At 56.6% G+C, this 16,768-nt stretch overlaps 2 protein-coding genes across 2 annotated transcripts in view; one reads left to right on the plus strand and one right to left on the minus strand.

Annotated features, from left to right (window-relative positions):
- Nucleotides 1-4,596, plus strand: part of TLE3 (TLE family member 3, transcriptional corepressor) — a 35,606-nt gene extending 31,010 nt beyond the window's left edge. Inside the window, exon 19 of the mRNA XM_075159685.1 lies at nt 4,038-4,596. Coding sequence (XP_075015786.1) covers nt 4,038-4,112 — 75 coding nt within the window. The 3' untranslated portion in view covers nt 4,113-4,596. The remainder of the gene's footprint in view (nt 1-4,037) is intronic.
- Nucleotides 4,597-13,213: 8,617 nt separating this feature from the next.
- The window catches only part of LOC142086494 (uncharacterized), a 76,322-nt gene continuing 72,767 nt past the window's right edge, over nt 13,214-16,768 (minus strand). Inside the window, exon 13 of the mRNA XM_075159553.1 lies at nt 13,214-13,891. The gene's annotated coding sequence lies outside the window, so the exon portion shown is untranslated. The remainder of the gene's footprint in view (nt 13,892-16,768) is intronic.

A 16,768-nucleotide genomic window follows, 5' to 3' on the forward strand; every position in this document is an offset into this window, starting at 1 on the left:
GTGGCTGCGGGCTGGATGCTCGCCGTGGCTCGGGGACGGGCTCGGGCGGCTCCGAAGCCGCGGGACGGGAGCACCCGCATTCCTGCCCTCGGCCCGGGCGCCCCTGACAGAGACAAAGCACTTTCCTTGAACTAGGACATATGTACCGTCCTACGGGGGCTTCCCCGTGATGTATTGAACATGACAGAGCCTGCTGCGAGGGAGAAATAAAAAGCAGGAGCAGCACTCTAACTGCTTGGGTTTCCGATAATGTACAGCGGTAAATGGTTATGAGTGCATTTAAATCTGATTTTAAGCTGGATGGAATGAGTGGCTTACACAGGGGACCATTAAAAGATAAAAATTGCAAGAAATCCTTTGTTGTAAGATTTCGGAGAGCCCAGCGCAGGGGAGCGGAAGGGTCGGTGGGGCCTGACATCCCCCCCGGCAGCCCCCGGCGCTGCCCCTTCGGGCGCCTGATCCGCTGCAGCTTCTGCTTTCAACAGTTCCCAGCAAACTGTTGCCCTTTGCAATTAATTTGGTTTGACTACAACCTTTCTGGAAGTGCTGATGGAGGAGGTGTTACAGCCGTGCGCAGTCTCTCTGATTCCCATTTATGCTATCAGCCAGGCGCCGAACGCCCGTACTTTATAATTAAAGTATTCCAAGCCCCACATGCTAATTTTTGTTATTATATATTCATAAGGGCTTTTCTTTTTTTACATACTTTTAGTTCAGCCTCGGCCGATGCTGCTGCGACGCACCGGGGCGTGAAGGCAGAGACCTCGCACATCCACCGGCAAATCGGGCGGGAGTCGCAGTGGGGCACCGGGATCCACCCGCGCCGGTGTCGCCCATCCCCAGGCTGCGCCGCGCTGCAGGTGGGCCCTGGCCCGGCGCACCCAGCAAACGGCACCTTTCGGGTCGCGTTACCCGCTTTTCATTAGCGATTTCCTTCTGCGAACGCCGCAGCATCGCACTCCTGCAAGGAAGGGCTCCCACGAAGAAGGTGCACGAGGTATTTAATCCTGGCAGCTGCTGAGCATCAAAACTGAGTCATTACCCTTTTGGGTGCACCCTGTAGCTGTTACCCTTTCGGGTGCACTCTGACGTTGCTCCCGGCTGGTTTCCCGCAGTTCCTGGAGCCCTGGCAGGAGAGGACGGAGGTTGCAGCGGGAGGGTGCGGCGGTTGGGTGCAGGTCACAGCTCCGGCAGCCGCCCGGGGCTGGGCACCGCTCCCCCTGCCCAGCCCGGCTCTCCGGGGCGGCAGTCAGCCCAAATTGCGCTTTGAGTAACCCGTAATTATCAAATTACAGTCTGTGGGTCCTGGCGCTGAGGCAGAGGTTGTTAGCTTGCTGTGAAATAGCTGACCGAACCGACCGAGGCGCAGGCTGGGCACTCACGCTGCCGCCGCGCCGGTCGCCCCGACGCACCCCCTGTTCCGAGGGCTTTGGCAGAGCTGCCTCGGGGCTCCTGCGCTGTGTCCCCCGCCCCGAGCAGGGTGAGAAGGGGGATGGTGACCCCCCGGGAATGCCTGCCCTGAGGAGCCAACCTGGCCAAGCAGCTTTTCCCATGCTGTGGGTCTCGTCCCTGAACAGCAGCACCGGGCAGTGCTGCAGGCATAGCACAGCCGTGTCGTGCCATGCCCCGCTGTGCTGTGCCGTGCCGTGCCATGCCATGCCTTGCTGTGCCATGCCCCGCTGTGCTGTGCCGTGCCGTGCCATGCCATGCCTTGCTGTGCCATGCTGTGCCATGCTGCGCTGTGCCATGCCCCGCTGTGCTGTGCCGTGCCATGCCGTGCTGTGCCATGCTGCGCTGTGCCATGCCATGCTGTGCCGTGCCGTGCTGTGCCGTGCCGTGCCCGCCCTGGGAGCAAAGCAGACCGCTGCAGGCTGGGCTCCCCAGGCAGGCCGCCGTGCAGTTTGCACCATGGGGAGCAGGGGTAACGGGGTGCCTCCTTGCCCCTTCGTTTTCCCGGGCTCTGTGCCCGGTTCGGCGGGGTGGCTCACCCTTTGGGGTGCAAAGGGCAGCACCCCCCCGCAGCAGGGCACCCACGGCAGCGGCTGGGCCGGGCGCCGTGCCGGGGAGGGCCGGGAGCCCTTTCCTACCCCCTTTCCATCCACCATCCGCGCGGTTGCAGCGGCACCTAATGCCATCCCCCGTCGCCCGCTCTCCGAACAGATGGCGGGAGGAGGCTCTGGGACACCATCAGCTGTTGTTATCGCTAGCTGATGACACGGAGTGTAAATTCTGTTGGCACTACTCCCTTCGTCTGTTCTGCCTCTGCATCCCACCAGTTTTAATTACTGTAATTGAGTTATAATGAATGATTGTGCATTACCATTGTCTGTAATGTGGCAGGGAGTATTCTGTTCGTTACACACTCCATCTAACAACATGCCCCTCCTCGTTGCTTTGTTTATCTGGTTGAAGGGTGTCATCACTTCAAATGGCAGAGATAAAACAGTACTCAGAGTGTCTGCGTTTAGATGTTTATCGTTTTTCTGTTCTCAGGCACTGGTGCTTCACTGAATCCCAGCGGAAAACTGCAGAAACAGATAAAAACTAATTTGGCTTAATCCCTCTTGAAAAAAAAAAAAAAAACAAGCCCAACACAAAAAAACAAAACACCACAACAGCAAAAAAAAACCTGCAGAGCTTTTGCCCGCTGAAAAAATCATGAGCACGGCTTGACACACACGGCCCACGGCAGGAGGGATCACCGAGAGCCTCTCCTGGAGGGGGCTCGCCCCCGCCAGCCACCGCTCGCTGCACCGGGTGGCTTGTGGCTGCCAGCCTGTCCCTTCTGCAGGTGACACGGGCACCTGGAGTCCCGGGAAAGGCGCCTGGCCCTGCTCTGCCCATGCCCGCCATTTGGTCCGTGCACGGTGCTCGCAGCCACCCTCGCCTTTGCTGCTGAGCGCTGCGGGACAGCGGCACCAGAAAGCGTCAGGGACAGCCCACACCCAGCCCATGGGGCTGTTTCTGGTGGTGACATCTCAGTGCTGACCCGGGGCATTTGCAAAGCCCCTGATACGGCTAAACCCCGCTGCAGCTGGCCAGACTCCTCCGTGCTGGTGCTTACGCAGGGCCAGCTTCAACCTGGAGGCTCGCCACAGCTTCAGGGGTCTCTGCGGCTCTGGGAAGGGGATATTATCCACACGGGAAACTGTGGCCTTTCCCAACCAATGTTCCCATGGGCTGGGATGCAGACGGCGGGCTGGGGTGAGATGCTCTGCTCCCTCCCGGCCTCGCCGAGAGTGCATGGGTGCCAGCGAGGCGCTGGTGCCAGCACCCAAGGAGGAAGCTCTGCTCTTCTGATCTCCCAGCCGCTGTGTTCGTGGCCCCCCCAAACCACCCCCGGACCCGCCGACCTGTCGGCAGTGTGGTGCAGAGCCAGCGCAGGCGAGCTGCCAGCCTCGGTCATGGCCATTTGCTGCAAGTGCCAGCACGTACCGTGCCTGTCCCCTGCAAGGCAACCCGGGAGGAGACGAAAAGGGACGCAGTGCCAGCCGACGTGCCACCGCCTCTGCCTCACCTCGAGTGAGGCAGCCGCTGCATGCTCCCCTGGCCCTAAAATGCATGAAAAGTCTCAAAAATCTCATTAAAGCACTGCTGCACCACCCCCCAGGGACCAATCCTGCAGATTTGGGGATCTCAAGCCGTGACCAAGGGGCATAGCTCCACAGGGATACACGGGAGCACCGAGCCCACTGAAAACACGGCGTTCGAGAGGGACCCTTTTTGGTTTTGAGGTAGAGGCCAAGATCATATTAATTTTTAAAGGCAACTCTGCATTCGGTGAGCACCCATCGTGCTTCTTGGCTTCTGCGAGGATAATAACGTGCTTGTGTGCACCTAATATTTCTTTTAGGCTGTGGCTGGCTTAGGAGAAAAGTGTTGTGTGAGCGTTTTTTGTAAAAGACTTGGCTCCAGCTGTACGCTGTCAGTAAATGGCTGAGCTAAATAACATGTTGTTATGAATAGTAGCATTTGATAGTTTTAAACCTTTTCTTTTTTCTTTTCTTTTCTTTTTTTCCTTTTTTTTTTTTCCCAAGGTAAATTCCAGCGGGATCAACACTACACAGGAATTGCCCCGGAGGAAGTTGGCTGTTCACCAATTCATCTTGTAAAAAAGATTCATTATTACTGTTGAGCTGAGATGAAACAATTCTCTGGAATTAACTAGTCTAATTTTGACCAGCCAATGTTTTGCTACAATGAAAGTTTTTATTGTTACACATAAAAGTCAAAACCCCCAGCACCCCCGGGGAGAAGATGGGTGAGATGATAAAGGTAACTGCGTGCACGGCCGCACGTGTGCACACACACACGCACACGCACACGCACACGCACACGCACACGCTCCTCTGCAGCCCCCGGGACGCGGCGGCCCCCCCCCATCCCGGTACAATTATCCCGTCATTCCTGAACCCTGGAGGGGCCGTGCCATGGGGAAAAGCCCTTTTTCCCGGGCAGGGCTCAGGGGTGCCCCAGCCTCAGCAGGGTGCAGCAGCACCGGGCGAGCCGCACGTGGTGGCTCGGGCACCGGGGAGGGAGGTCGCGTGTTATAGAGGTCAAGATTTAAAACAAATGCAGACCCCCAGCGCAGGTTTGGCAGCGGGACCGGACCCTGCAGCAGCGGTGGCAGGTGTGGGGCAGCCCTGGGGACCCACAAGGTCAGCGTCTGCTGCCAGGGAGAGGTCTCCAGGGAAGCAGCGGGATTTTTGGTAGCTGGATGCGCCCTGCCCCTTCGCCTGCAGCCCCCTGTCCTGGCTCCGGCTGGGACAGAGTTAACTTTCTTCCCAGTAGCGGGGGGTGTGCTGGTTTTGGGTTTGGTGTGAGAGGAGTTGATGGGCCATTGATGCTTTGGCTGTTGCTGGGCGGTGCTTGCACCGGGGAGACTTTTGTTGTCTCTTTTCGGGCTCCCATGCCCTGCCACGTGCAGGGGAAGCTCTGGGGGGGGGAGCACCCAGGGTGGTTGACCCAGCTGGCCAATGGGGTATTCTATACCATGTGACATCATGCTCAGTATAAAAACCGGGGGGGGTCCCCCCCCCGTTCGTGACACACGGTCGGCGGGCGGTGTGCGGTTGCATTGTGCATCATCTGCTTTGTATATTCTGTTATTGTTGTTGTTCTCATTGTTACTATTACTGTTCTACTTCGTTTTATTTCAATTGTTAAACTGTTTTTATCTCAACCCAGGAGTTTTCCTACTTGTGCCCTCCTGATTCTCTCCCCCATTCCACCGGAGGGGGAAGGGGGGTGAGCGAGCAGCTGCGTGGGGTTTATTTGCTGGCTGGGCTTAAACCACGACACCCCCGCGGGCTGAACCATGTATCATGTGCAATGCCTGGCATCGCCCTGCGGCATAAGCACGACTTCCACACTTGCTGGAATAACCGCCCTCGCCTGCAGAGCAGGCACCTTCCGAGGAAGGACTGCTCGGCAGGGCTGTTCCCATGAGTGATCATGATGGGATCGGGGACAGGGACACCGTGGGACCCCGGGGGCGTGTGGCAGGGTGGGCAGCACTTCATGCTACCCCTGGGAGCTGCACCGTGGGCCCCGGACACACCTGGGACGCTAATGAGGCTGATGAGAATAAACGCTGTGACTGACTGATAATTGGTATTTCATGTGTGCAGGTTTGATAGCTTCTGCTGGGAGGTTAATTAACGGTTCATTTATCCCCCAGAAGTACTAAACAAGAGTCTGTTGACAGGTCTTGGTCACTCGGCATTCACCTTCCAACTGGCACCAGCAGCAGAGGGATAAATGGCAGCAGCCCCTCCCGCGCACATTTGGGGGTGCGGGGCATCCCCCCCACGGCACACACCCCACCTTCCCCACGGCAGCGACCAAAGCTTTGCCGCTGGCAGGACGCGGCAGCAGGGCTCGGGCTCGGCCCCTGCTCTCTGCAGCAGCACGCCGGCGCGGTCGCAGGGGCGAGCATCCATCAGCGGGACGCTGGGACCCACGTTTACGCAGGCAGGCACGGCAGGGCTGATTACCGGGGGAGAGGTTCACCTCCCCGCAGATGCCGCGGTGCGGGAGCCACGGCTGAATCCAGGAGCTCTCATTTAGGCGCCCAAGCAAATGGCCCAGCAGTTTTAAAATGCTTTATGGCAGCACAAAGCAGCTGTGCTGTTCTCAAGGCGTATTGAAGCAGTTTAATTACATTTTGACACTAAGAGCTGTTTTATTATCCCAATTTTTGTTGTATAACTGGAACATGCAATGGATTGCGGAGGCATAATCCATTAATACTCACTTGTGAGGATTTGTAGCTTTGGACTTGTGGCCTTATACCTTACTTGCAGATAAATATATTATCCCCTGGTACAGCCTATCTGGGGGAGCCGGTGAGCCCACAACGCGCTGAGAGATGCGGTATTTATGAACGCTCGTTACTCTGATCCCAGCACGGCGGGGACACGTCCTTGGTGTCCCAGCCGCCTTGGGTGGAGGGTCCCTCAGTCTCGGGTACCATGGGGAGCCGAGGGGGCCGGGCATGGGCACAGGGGGACCGGAGCTGCTCCCAGTGGCACTGCCCTCCCCGTGGGGTCACTGGTCCTGCAGCCAGCACACACGATGGGTCTCTCTCCTTTGCATAACCACTTATTTTTGTGAAACAACAGCTTTAAGCCCTCAGCCCTCCTGCCAAGCGGCCCAGCACCCAAGGGGGAAGCTCTGCTCTTCTGATCTCCCAGCCGCTGCGTTCGTGGCCCCCCCAAACCACCCCCGGACCCACTGACGGAGGGGGAGGCGACGGGCCGGGGCAGTCTTCCACCGATGCTGCTCAGTCCATAGGCACAACACTTCCCTGATAGGTCGGATGTTGGAAATGAATGCAAAGGTGCAAAATTTCAAAGCAGGGATGAGTCCGTCTTCTTCACAAGGTCAGCAGGAGAGGGGAGCGTGCGAGCAGGATGGTGCTCCATCAGATGCACCGAGAGCAGGTCTGGGAGCCCCTGCCTGGCCCTTGCATGGCATGGCACGGCATGGCACGGCACGGCATGGCACGGCATGGCACGGCACGGCACGGCATGGCACGGCATGGCACGGCACGGCATGGCACAGCACGCTGTTGTGCCCTCCTGATCACTGCTGGACAAACCGCAAAGCCACCAGCTGCCTTCAGCTTGCTCTTCTGTAGGAGGCAGAGCCGTAAAAGTCAGTATGTTTCTGAAAACACCAAGTTTCAAAGAAAGATAAAGATCAAAGCCAGCAAGGTCAAACTGCAGCATCACAGCCCGGATGGCCGCGCACGGCCCGCCAGCGGCTCTGGTTCCTGGGGTGGCTCGTGCTGTGGCGGGTGGCCGTCCCACGGCTGCTGTGGGGGCTGGGTGGGGGGCACGGGGCTGGGGGAGGCAGCGGTGCTGCCCTGGGCTGCGGGCGCACAGCGGGCACCCTGCCCGGGGGGGACGGCGCTGCGGGGCCAGGCAGCGCTGCGGGTTCGTAGGCATCAAAGCCCTCGTTGGGGCTGACTCAATCCCACCCACAGCTGCTTTGCTCTACGCACTATCCGAGAGCTCAAAACATCTGCAGAAGCAACATCTGGGGCAGGCCCTGCCGCGTGCTCCCTCGCAGGCTCCCCCACGCTGCTGTCCCGCCGGGGAGCTCCCACCCAGCCCAGCCGGCCCCCCAGGATAACCTCAGCACAGAGGGTGAGCCCCCACTTCTCCCTTGGGGCAAACTTGGGGCTCTTGGGTGGTTTGGGGCTCCTTTTAGGTTTTTTCCTAGTAACACTGCAAGAACGAAGGGGAGACATCTCTAACGTGGCAGAGGCCGTGCCGCTGGCCGCGGGTTCCCGGCGAGCTTCGGTTCGGCCGTGCTGGAGGCCACTGCTCCTCCCGAAAGCGTCGACCTCCTTTGAAACCAGCCGGCGCTCAGACACAGTGCTTACACCCCCCTGCCCTGCTTTAATGAGATTTATCTCTGTTCTGATAGATACCATCCAAGGAACAGAAGCCATTGGAAAGGCAAAGCAAGCGCCCCAGCTCATACACAGCGCAGGAGCTCTCCTGAGCCACCAAACCACCCCTGCTGCCCTCTGCAAGGGCTGGTCCAAGGCTGCACAAGCGCTGAGCCTGCCCAGCTTGTGCAAACCCATGAAAGCCCGTCCTTGGAGAGACAGCAGTGGTCTGACCCCTGTCTGTAAATGGGAGCCGTGCTCCCTTACAGCTGCCTTGCTTCTGCAGCAGAAATAGGGACCATTTTCTCTATGAAGGTCTTGCTTTATCCCCCTGCCGCGCTGCCTGCCGAGTCCCCAAGACCCCCTCCCGCTGCAGAGGACGGGCTGGGAACGGCCCCGGTGCTGCTCCGCAGGTCTGCGCCGTGCGTCCCTCTGCAGCTCGATGCCGCAGCCCCCGCCCGCTGACGTCCCCGTAATCCCCAAAAGCAGCTCAAAAATTCCTCAAAGCAAGACCACAGCTTTGCATGCTAATGGGAGGGCAGTGGGGATTAGCCAGCGTCCCACCCCCTCAGCGGCTCCCTGGCCCAGAAACTGCACAGACACCCTGGCAGATGCAAGGACCTCTGCCCGCTTTATGCACCGCTTTCTCAAATAAGTTGCTTTTCCCCTCCCCTTTCCTAACACTTAACCTCATGATCCTCACTCTTTGAACACACACAATTTTGGCACGCAGCTCTGCGGACCACCCTCAAAAGCAAATCTCTTTAATTTATGGAGAGGCTCAGCTTAAAACATGCGGGGGTTTTTTCCCCTCCCCCTTTTGCATTTTGTCCTGACTATAAATTTTTAACGACAGTTTAGAAAACACGAGCAAATCATCAGTGACATTTTTATAACCTGCCTAATACTTTAAATAAAAGGTTCCCCAGAAGTGCGTGTCGGGAGCTGGGCACAGCAGCATCTCGGTTGCTGATCAGGCAGGTCAGCAGGGGCAGGAGTATCTACGGTTGTGCAGGAGCCCATCTGCCACTGTGCCCCCCCAAACAGACCAATCTGGGGGGGACACAGGCAGGGACACGCGTGCCAGGGGCCGGCAGGGTGGCTCTGCCCTTCCTGCAAGCCACAGCCCTCCAGCAGAACCAGGAGCGAGCCGTCCCCTGCCCGTCCCCCGCCCCGAAGACCCCCCCAAATCCGCACTGCCAAGATCCCCGCCTGCACCATACGTGCCAGGAGCTGCCTGGCCGCAGCCAGGGGTCCGGGGTGGGAAGGCCAGCAGCACCCCCAGGGGTTCGGTACAAAACCTGCTGAGAGCTTTTGTCTGAAAATAAATGCCTGAATAGGGATTTCCCTTTTGAAGATGCTAAAACGTTTTGGTTTTGACATTTCCAAAATGGAATTTAACCTTTGCATTTACAAACGGTGTTTTTTTCAATTTTTTAAATTGAAAATTGGCCGAGCTTTTAAAGATTGAAAGAAGGTTTAAATAACATGAAAGCACCACATTTCCTCCTAGACCAGGAAACAAGTTTTAGGTGCCCCTAGACGTGCTTTTGAAGAGGTCCAAGCTGCTCTAGGGTGACTTGACCCCCACTGGTCCCTCCTCCACCCACTGGTCCCCGTTCCTACATGAGGGGCTTCGCTTTTGGCTGGGTTAAAATATACACGGTCCGCTCGCGCCCCACTCAGCAAGCTCCGACCTTCATCCCCCCCAGGGAACAACATCTGTTCTTCCTCCTGGGACACGTCCAGTGGTCCCCAGCGCCAGCACCCCGGGACCCCATGCGCTCTGTGCCTTCACGTTATTCGGGTTCCCGGCATGCAAGCGTTTGGGGACAGTACGAAACCCATCGCTTCAACATTTATTCACCAAACTTGTAATCTCATCAAGGAGATATCACAAGAGCTTGACAAGGGCTGTTTCCCATAAATCCATGCTGATTGGCATTAATTGCACTGTCCTCCTCTGACTCTCTATTAATTGAGTCCCGTATCAGCTGTTCCATTATTTTTCCCGGGATCGATGTCAGCCTGACAGGCCTGTAATTACCTGGGTCATCTTGTTTGCCCTTTTAAAATACCGGCACAACATTAGCTTTCTCCCAGCCCTGTGGAACCACCCCGGTGTTCAAAGACTTATTGAAAATCAACATTAATGGCCCAACTGTTCCCCTTGGCCAACTGTTTTTAAAGCTCCTTGGCTGCAGCTTAACCGGACCTGCCGATTTCCACACGCCCGGGTTTAGCAACGGCTCAACGTTCGTGCGAGTTACTGCGGGGCCGGGAAGTCTTTCATCACCAACCACCGATCCCAACCCTTGGCTTCCTCCCAACCACCCGACCAACAGCTATTGAACGCTTCTGCCCTGTCTGCATCCTCCTCCTGTAGACCAGGAATACATTGTCAAGATGTCCTGCTCCAAAAAGTCTTCTTCTCAGCCATGTATCTGCTGGCATTAATTTTTCCTTTAATCCATTGCTTTTAAACAGTTTGCAGTTCTGGGTTCAGTACCTTTCCCATCTCTCCTGACGTTATGTGGAGCGGTCTTAGACTGCTGTCCTCCTGGCAAGGACCAACTTGCTCTTCTATGCCACGAAGCACCATTTGTAGCAGGAACTTGAACTGAGCTGCAGCTCCGGCCCTGCAGCAAGGCCAGCAATGGGGACAAGAGATACCAGCTCGCAAGCCACAAAGCAAAGCCCCGTGCATGGTGCAAAGAGCAGCGAGCCAGGACTCCTCCGGGAACCCTCGCAGGGACATCCAGCTTGCGTCTGATGCACCAGCGCCGGCAGCGCAGCAAGCAAAGGGTTACTGCCCATCCTCCCACTGCTGGTTGGAACCGGGAATTGCTGGAATAGGTTAAGATAATGTTCATTCGTCTTCATTAGGCGCAGGAAACGCGGGAAGGAGCGGTGGTGCGGCCCAACAAGGGGCCCTTTTCAAGGATCATTGTGCCTTTCTTCCAGGTAATAGAGACAAATGGGAATTGCTCTGGACGCGCGTAGCCATCCCGGGTGCAGGCACCGGGGAGAGCCGCCCGGGAAGAGCCTGTTGCCACAACGGGGTTTTATTGACATCAGTAACAGCAGGAGGAGAGGACATGCCCAGCAGCCGTCGGGTGCTTTGCACTGATGGGTGCTGAGCATCGTCCCCGGCATGGAGGCGGCATCACCCTGCCAGAGTCCCCTGGCCCCGGCTCGCTCCCCGGCGGGACGAGGACAGGGTTTCTGCTCCCTCCCAGGGCGCTGCAAACCTCTCCCCACGCTGCCGGGCGGCCGCTGCGCTCCCCAGCAGATGTTTGCTTACGCCGTCGGGCCACGACGACACCATAAATCCGGGCAAACCCAGCAAACACAATAAGCAATTGTTGTTTGACAGCGTCGACTGCTTTTGAACTGTCATGCAATCTTCCACGGTGGGAAGCTGGAGCTGTAACCCCCCGTGTCCCTGCCAGCCACCCCTCGTCCCTGTCCCCTTCCGGGGAGGCCGCCTGCTCGCAGCTCAGTTTATGGCCTGGTGGTAATTATACCTAGCCACAGCTCTTCTTAATTGACTGTAATGGATAGCCACATGGGATACGGTTATATTAAAAAGGTTAATTGGTTTGGGCCGCGCATCTGTTTGGGTGGCAATCCCTTTTGAGGCTGCCCCAGCACCCGGAGAGCGTGACACCTCAGCACGGCGCCGGCGGGGGTCCCGGCTGTGGGTCTGGCTTGCACCAAGCCCACCTGCTGCCAGCACCCGAATCACCGGGGCTCTGCTCACCTTCTGTTTCTACAGGCTTCTTCCCACCAGCCCTCCCCAAAATTTGTTTTTAAAAATAAATACATGCCTGATGGAATACGCGCCAAGGGGGTTCCTCTGGCTGCTGAGCGATGGCATCGGTGTCCCCAGGGTGCAGCAGTCACAGGGCGCAGCTCCCCACCGATGCCGGTGACAGGCAGGCTGGAGGTTTTGCAGGGAGCAGGGACAGCTTCTGGCTCCTCTTCCTTTTGGGAGCAGACGGAGGAGCGGCACAGCCCGTGCTGCACCGAGCGGGAGCCCACGTGGCCCCTTCTGCCCGTCTGCCACCCCAGCAGCTGCGGGGAGAGCTAGAGATGGAGACGCACCCTGCCTGCACCCCAGACGGCAGCAGCCTGCAGGCGTTACAGCAGGGTGCAGAGTGTCCCCTGGACCACCCCCCGGTTAGCGTGAGGGATACCCAGCTTCTGGGCAGCTGCCGAGGATGCTTCGGGAGGGACCTCGCAGCCCCCGGTGCTGCCGCGGCAGCACGTTTTCCCCAGCACGGAGGTCTCCAAAGGGCAACACCCCAAGTGACCCCGATGTTAGCCGAGCTGCTGGCGGGAGCGCAGCAAGCCCTCGTCCGCTCCTGCTGAGCAGCTAACAAAAAAGCATCTAAAAAAGCCGAGGTGACTGCAAGAGTGATGGGCAGAATCAGTGTTTGCACCCAAGGCGAGGCAAGGGGCGACGCGTCGGGCTCAGGAGCTGACAGAGAAGGTTGCGTTTGCTCCTCTTTTATTTTATCTCCCTGCAGCAGCTCTTCGAACTGCTGGGAAAAGAACAAAGCGCGCACAGCAGAGGAAAGGCAATATTGACGCAGGGAAGCGCAGAGTCACCGCTACCAGGCAAAAGAAGGGGAAGGACCCACGCGGGCGCACGGCTGAGCACCGCGCCGTGCCATCTGCTCCAGCACCAACTGCACCGCGGCCGCTGCCGGGAGGGGACACGCAGCCCCCCCACACTCCCGCCCCCCGGCAGCAGCTTTAAAGGAGCAATTGTGCCTGAACGCACAGCCACGGCGTAGGAAAACAAATCCCAGCAACACTCTGAGAGCGAGCGAGTGAGCCCGGCACTCCAGAAAGTGCTTTGATTGCAGCAGGTTTTGGTGTAAGGCCATGGTAAAACCGTGTGGGATTTTTAATTTTTTGGTAAAAGACGAGCTGTTTTGTAACCTCACCTTGGGTATTTAATGCTCCGAAGCAAGCCTGAACTGCAGGAATGTCAAGCGAGGCTAAGTACTTGCCCTAGCGTCACTACCAGACAAAAGCCGACACTTTCTGGCATTAAATTGCTAAGAGACAGTCAAGGACTCTTCAATGCGGCTGCAAATTGTGTGGCCAAGCTGGAAAACACAAGCCACAAGCTCCTCTTGGCCTGAACGCACCCGTAATCAGACGAAACCATAATGGAGCACAGAGGAAAAAAATGAAGACGTGTTGAAGTGATGGGAAAAGCTCTGTGCTTTGGCTTGCCCCAGGACTCACGCACGCTCCTTTTCCAGCCCGGCGATGCGGCTGCTGGCAGGATGGATCCATTTAACGCCCGGGTTTGCAGGCTGGGATCGGGCCCGAGAGCATCAAGTGCATCCGTGGCGCGGGTGCTGCGGAGCGGTACCCGCTGCAGCCGGGGAGGATGCCGGGGCCGCGGCTTTGAGCCATCCGTTGTGGCTGCAGAAATGTTTAGGAATCAGCCGTTTAATGAGAACAAAAGAAATTAATTGGTGGTTTAGGCCTAATGAGACCGCTGTGCAAATTAACAGTCCTCATCAGCAGAAACAAACAGAGTCCTTAAACGAATCGCGCCCAGCGAGCCTTTGCGGGGTGATAAATAGGGGGTTGGGAGGGACCATCTGCGCACCCCTCCCCGGCCCAGGCAGCCGGGAAAAAAACCCCCCAGATCTCAATAAAGCATAAATTCTCCGGTTTATTCATCCGGGCCCAGCTTGACACCACCATCTTACCGCCGAGATAAAGGAGAAACCCACTCGCATTTGCATCTGAAAGGGGCGAGACGCGGCCCCTCGCTGGGGAGCCGAGCGGGGTCTCGGGGGGCGTTTAGCCCCTATTGAGGCCGGCACAAAGGGGCCCCCCCGGCCGGCGGCCGGACCCCGGGTATCCGTCACACAGCCCGTTTGTTCCCGCTGTTTACTTAAGACGTTCCTCAATTCCCAGCGAGGATTTGTATTTCGGGGTTGGTTTACTTCAGCTCGTAGGCTGGAAAGAAAAAAAAAAACCTGTCTGATCTTTAATAATCAAAGTAATTAGAATAATCCTTTCAGGGCTGAATGGGGGATTATTTCTTCGTGTCATTTTAGTTTCATCCTCATTTGGGCTCATAAAATGTGGAAAAAGCACTTCAAAAGCCCCACTGTAGTCCCCGGCCCTTCACGCTCTTGAAAATTCCCACCCAGGCGCCTGCCGAGCCCCCGTTCTCAGGGAAACCGCCGGCCCCGGCGTGTTTGGCTACAGCAAATTTATTTATTTCGGCGGTAGTCAAATAAACACCGGGTCCGGCGAGATTTGTGGATCGTTTGTTGTTTCGCTGTCTTGGGCAGATAAGGAAACCTTTGATGAAGTGAAGGGACTTTGTGTGTCTAATCTGAGCCCAGCAGCTACACGCAGCGATTGTAAAATGCTGCGGTGTCTGCAGGGAACAGTAATTACATAGGAGGATTAAAAGGTCCTAAACCTCACCTATATTTCACTTTTGTAAACTAGCGAGGAACAAAGAATTCTTGGCTCGCCCAGAGGAAAGAATAATTGACACAATTCGCAGGCGCGGGATTATTATAATGTAAATAAACGAAGGGAAGAGGACAAAACTAATTTAGGCCTGAAACTTTTCATCTGGCATTTAACAAGGGGGATAAACACAGCTTCCAAAAGAAACGCTGAAAAAAAAAAAAAAAAAAGAAACCCCAACCCCCCCTTTCCACTTTGCCCCGCTGGCCACCCCCTCCCCGCAGGGGTGCAGGTCCCTGGGGGGCTGCGGCTGACCGGGGTGGGGGGTGAAAAGAGAGGGGGAGCGCTGCCCCGTGCCTCTGCGATGCTTTAATTCCCAGGGGAGCTCCTCTCCCGCAGCAGCTTCGTGTCCTCAGCTGCATGCACCGAGGTGGCTGGAGGGATGAGCATCACCATGGCAGGGGGGACGAGCACCGCAGTGTCGAGCGGGACGAGGGCCAAGCACCCTGGCGGGCAGAGGCAGCTCCCGGCCAGGAGAAATGCTGTTTTTTTTCCTGCCATGTGCCCTCGGACACTCACCCACTCGTGCACGCGCCTGGAGAAGCTGCGTGGGAAAATCAAGCAGGCACTGACCTCGGTTTTGCACCCAGCTGGCAGTGCCTCGCTGCTTTTGGGAACCAGGAGCTGAATTTTAACAAATTTTAGCCTTCTCATCAATAAAACACAGTCTTCCCCTCTTTTCCAAGGGCCACATGAAGCATAATAAATCAGTATTTATAAACCCCTAAGTGGCACAGAAGTGCAGATGGCCAGCAAGCAGCCACGGTGCTATTGCTGCTTTAAGACAGCGGATACCTATGCACAACATGTACCAGAATTATACAAGAAAGGGGCCCCCCCAAAAAAAAAGCCAAAAAAAAAAAAAGCCCCCCCCCAAAAAAAGCCACGTCCTTTTTTGCCAGCTCGACTCCTGACTTCAGCTGATGAAAAGCACGCAAGCTCCCATCTGAGGCTGGAACCCAGCAAGGGTTCGTAGCGGCGCAGGAACGAGCCCGGCTCCTCTGGTTTCCTGGAGCCCAGGTTGAATTTCCCGACAGCTGCTGAGGCTGATAACCCCCCCAGGAGCACTCGGTCCCTCCCGCCCTCCCCGCTCCCACGGAAAAGCAGGGCTGGAAAAAAATGAGAGGAACGCAAGCCTCGGTGCGCGCGAAAGGAGCGTGCACGTGCGTGGGAGCGTGCGAGCGTGCGCGCACGTGAGCGTGCGCGGGCGTTGCTCCCGCGCTGGCATCCAGCCCTTCTCCCCAGGTTGCCACGGGCAGGGGGAAACACTCCGGGCTCGGGGCTTTAAATTATGAACAATTATCAGCGGGAAAATGACAAGAATGAGAAAATTAACAAAGAGCTCAATACATTCGGCTAAATGACTACCATAAATGCATTCCTATTAGGCAGTCAATATTGGGCTGGCAGCTCCTGTCTGTGCCTATTTCTCATTAGACAAAGCCTTGACCTTGACCTCATTGTCCTGTTTGCCGGGAGACAGAATCCCATAACAACTCGTTTGGCGAATGTATTGGACCAGTAATCCATAAATATTGATTCATTGTTTGCAGTGTAATTTAAATGTCAGTTATAAGCCCAGGGCAGATAAAGATCTGTATCAACAATAAAACTGGATAGAGGCTATAAATCCCCCGGGGCAGGCTGGGTTAAAATGGATATGCAATGCATGCGTCCTTTAAAAGAAAAAGCAAAAACAAAGAGGGAAAAAAAAAGCCCCATTTCCTGTACATTAGAAGGAGGGAGGCTATTGATTATCTGGGCAACCGGCGTAGGTTTGCAAACCCCAAACTGGGTGGCCCCGATCCTGCAGCGTGCCCCTGCGGCCCCTTGGCCCCTTCCACCCTCCCCACGGGCGATGTGGGTCCCCCTCTGCCCAGTGATGCTCCCCACCTCTGCTGCACCACCCGTCCCCTTCCCACCCTTCCTCCTCCTCCTCCTCTGTCTCCAGCCGGGCAGAGGTGCCCAAGCCGCGGGGCCCCAGGTCTGGGGCTCCCAGCACCCCACAAGCAGGCAGGTCAGGCACAAGGTGCTCCCGGAAACGTGTTAATTCGTTTGCCCTCGGGCAAGAGGAGGGGATAACTTCGACCAAAAACTAAAACTGCTGCAAAATAGAGAGAAGAGTAAGTTTTTGCTTGGAGAGCTGTTTTATAGCAGCAGTTTTGTAACTTTGTGTTAGCTGCAAACATCAGCGTCATTGTGGCTGACACAAAGATGCAAAACTATTGTTTTTTTTAAAAAAAAAAAGTCCTTCTTTTCGGGCTAGCAGACACAGCTCTGACTGCACCGGGGTTGCAGACCCGAGCCCTCGGAGCAACGTTTCCCTCCCAGGGCTGCAGCACCCGAGGG

Source organism: Calonectris borealis, chromosome 11 (genome assembly GCF_964195595.1).
Source record: "Calonectris borealis chromosome 11, bCalBor7.hap1.2, whole genome shotgun sequence".
NCBI classification, from domain to species: domain Eukaryota; kingdom Metazoa; phylum Chordata; class Aves; order Procellariiformes; family Procellariidae; genus Calonectris; species Calonectris borealis.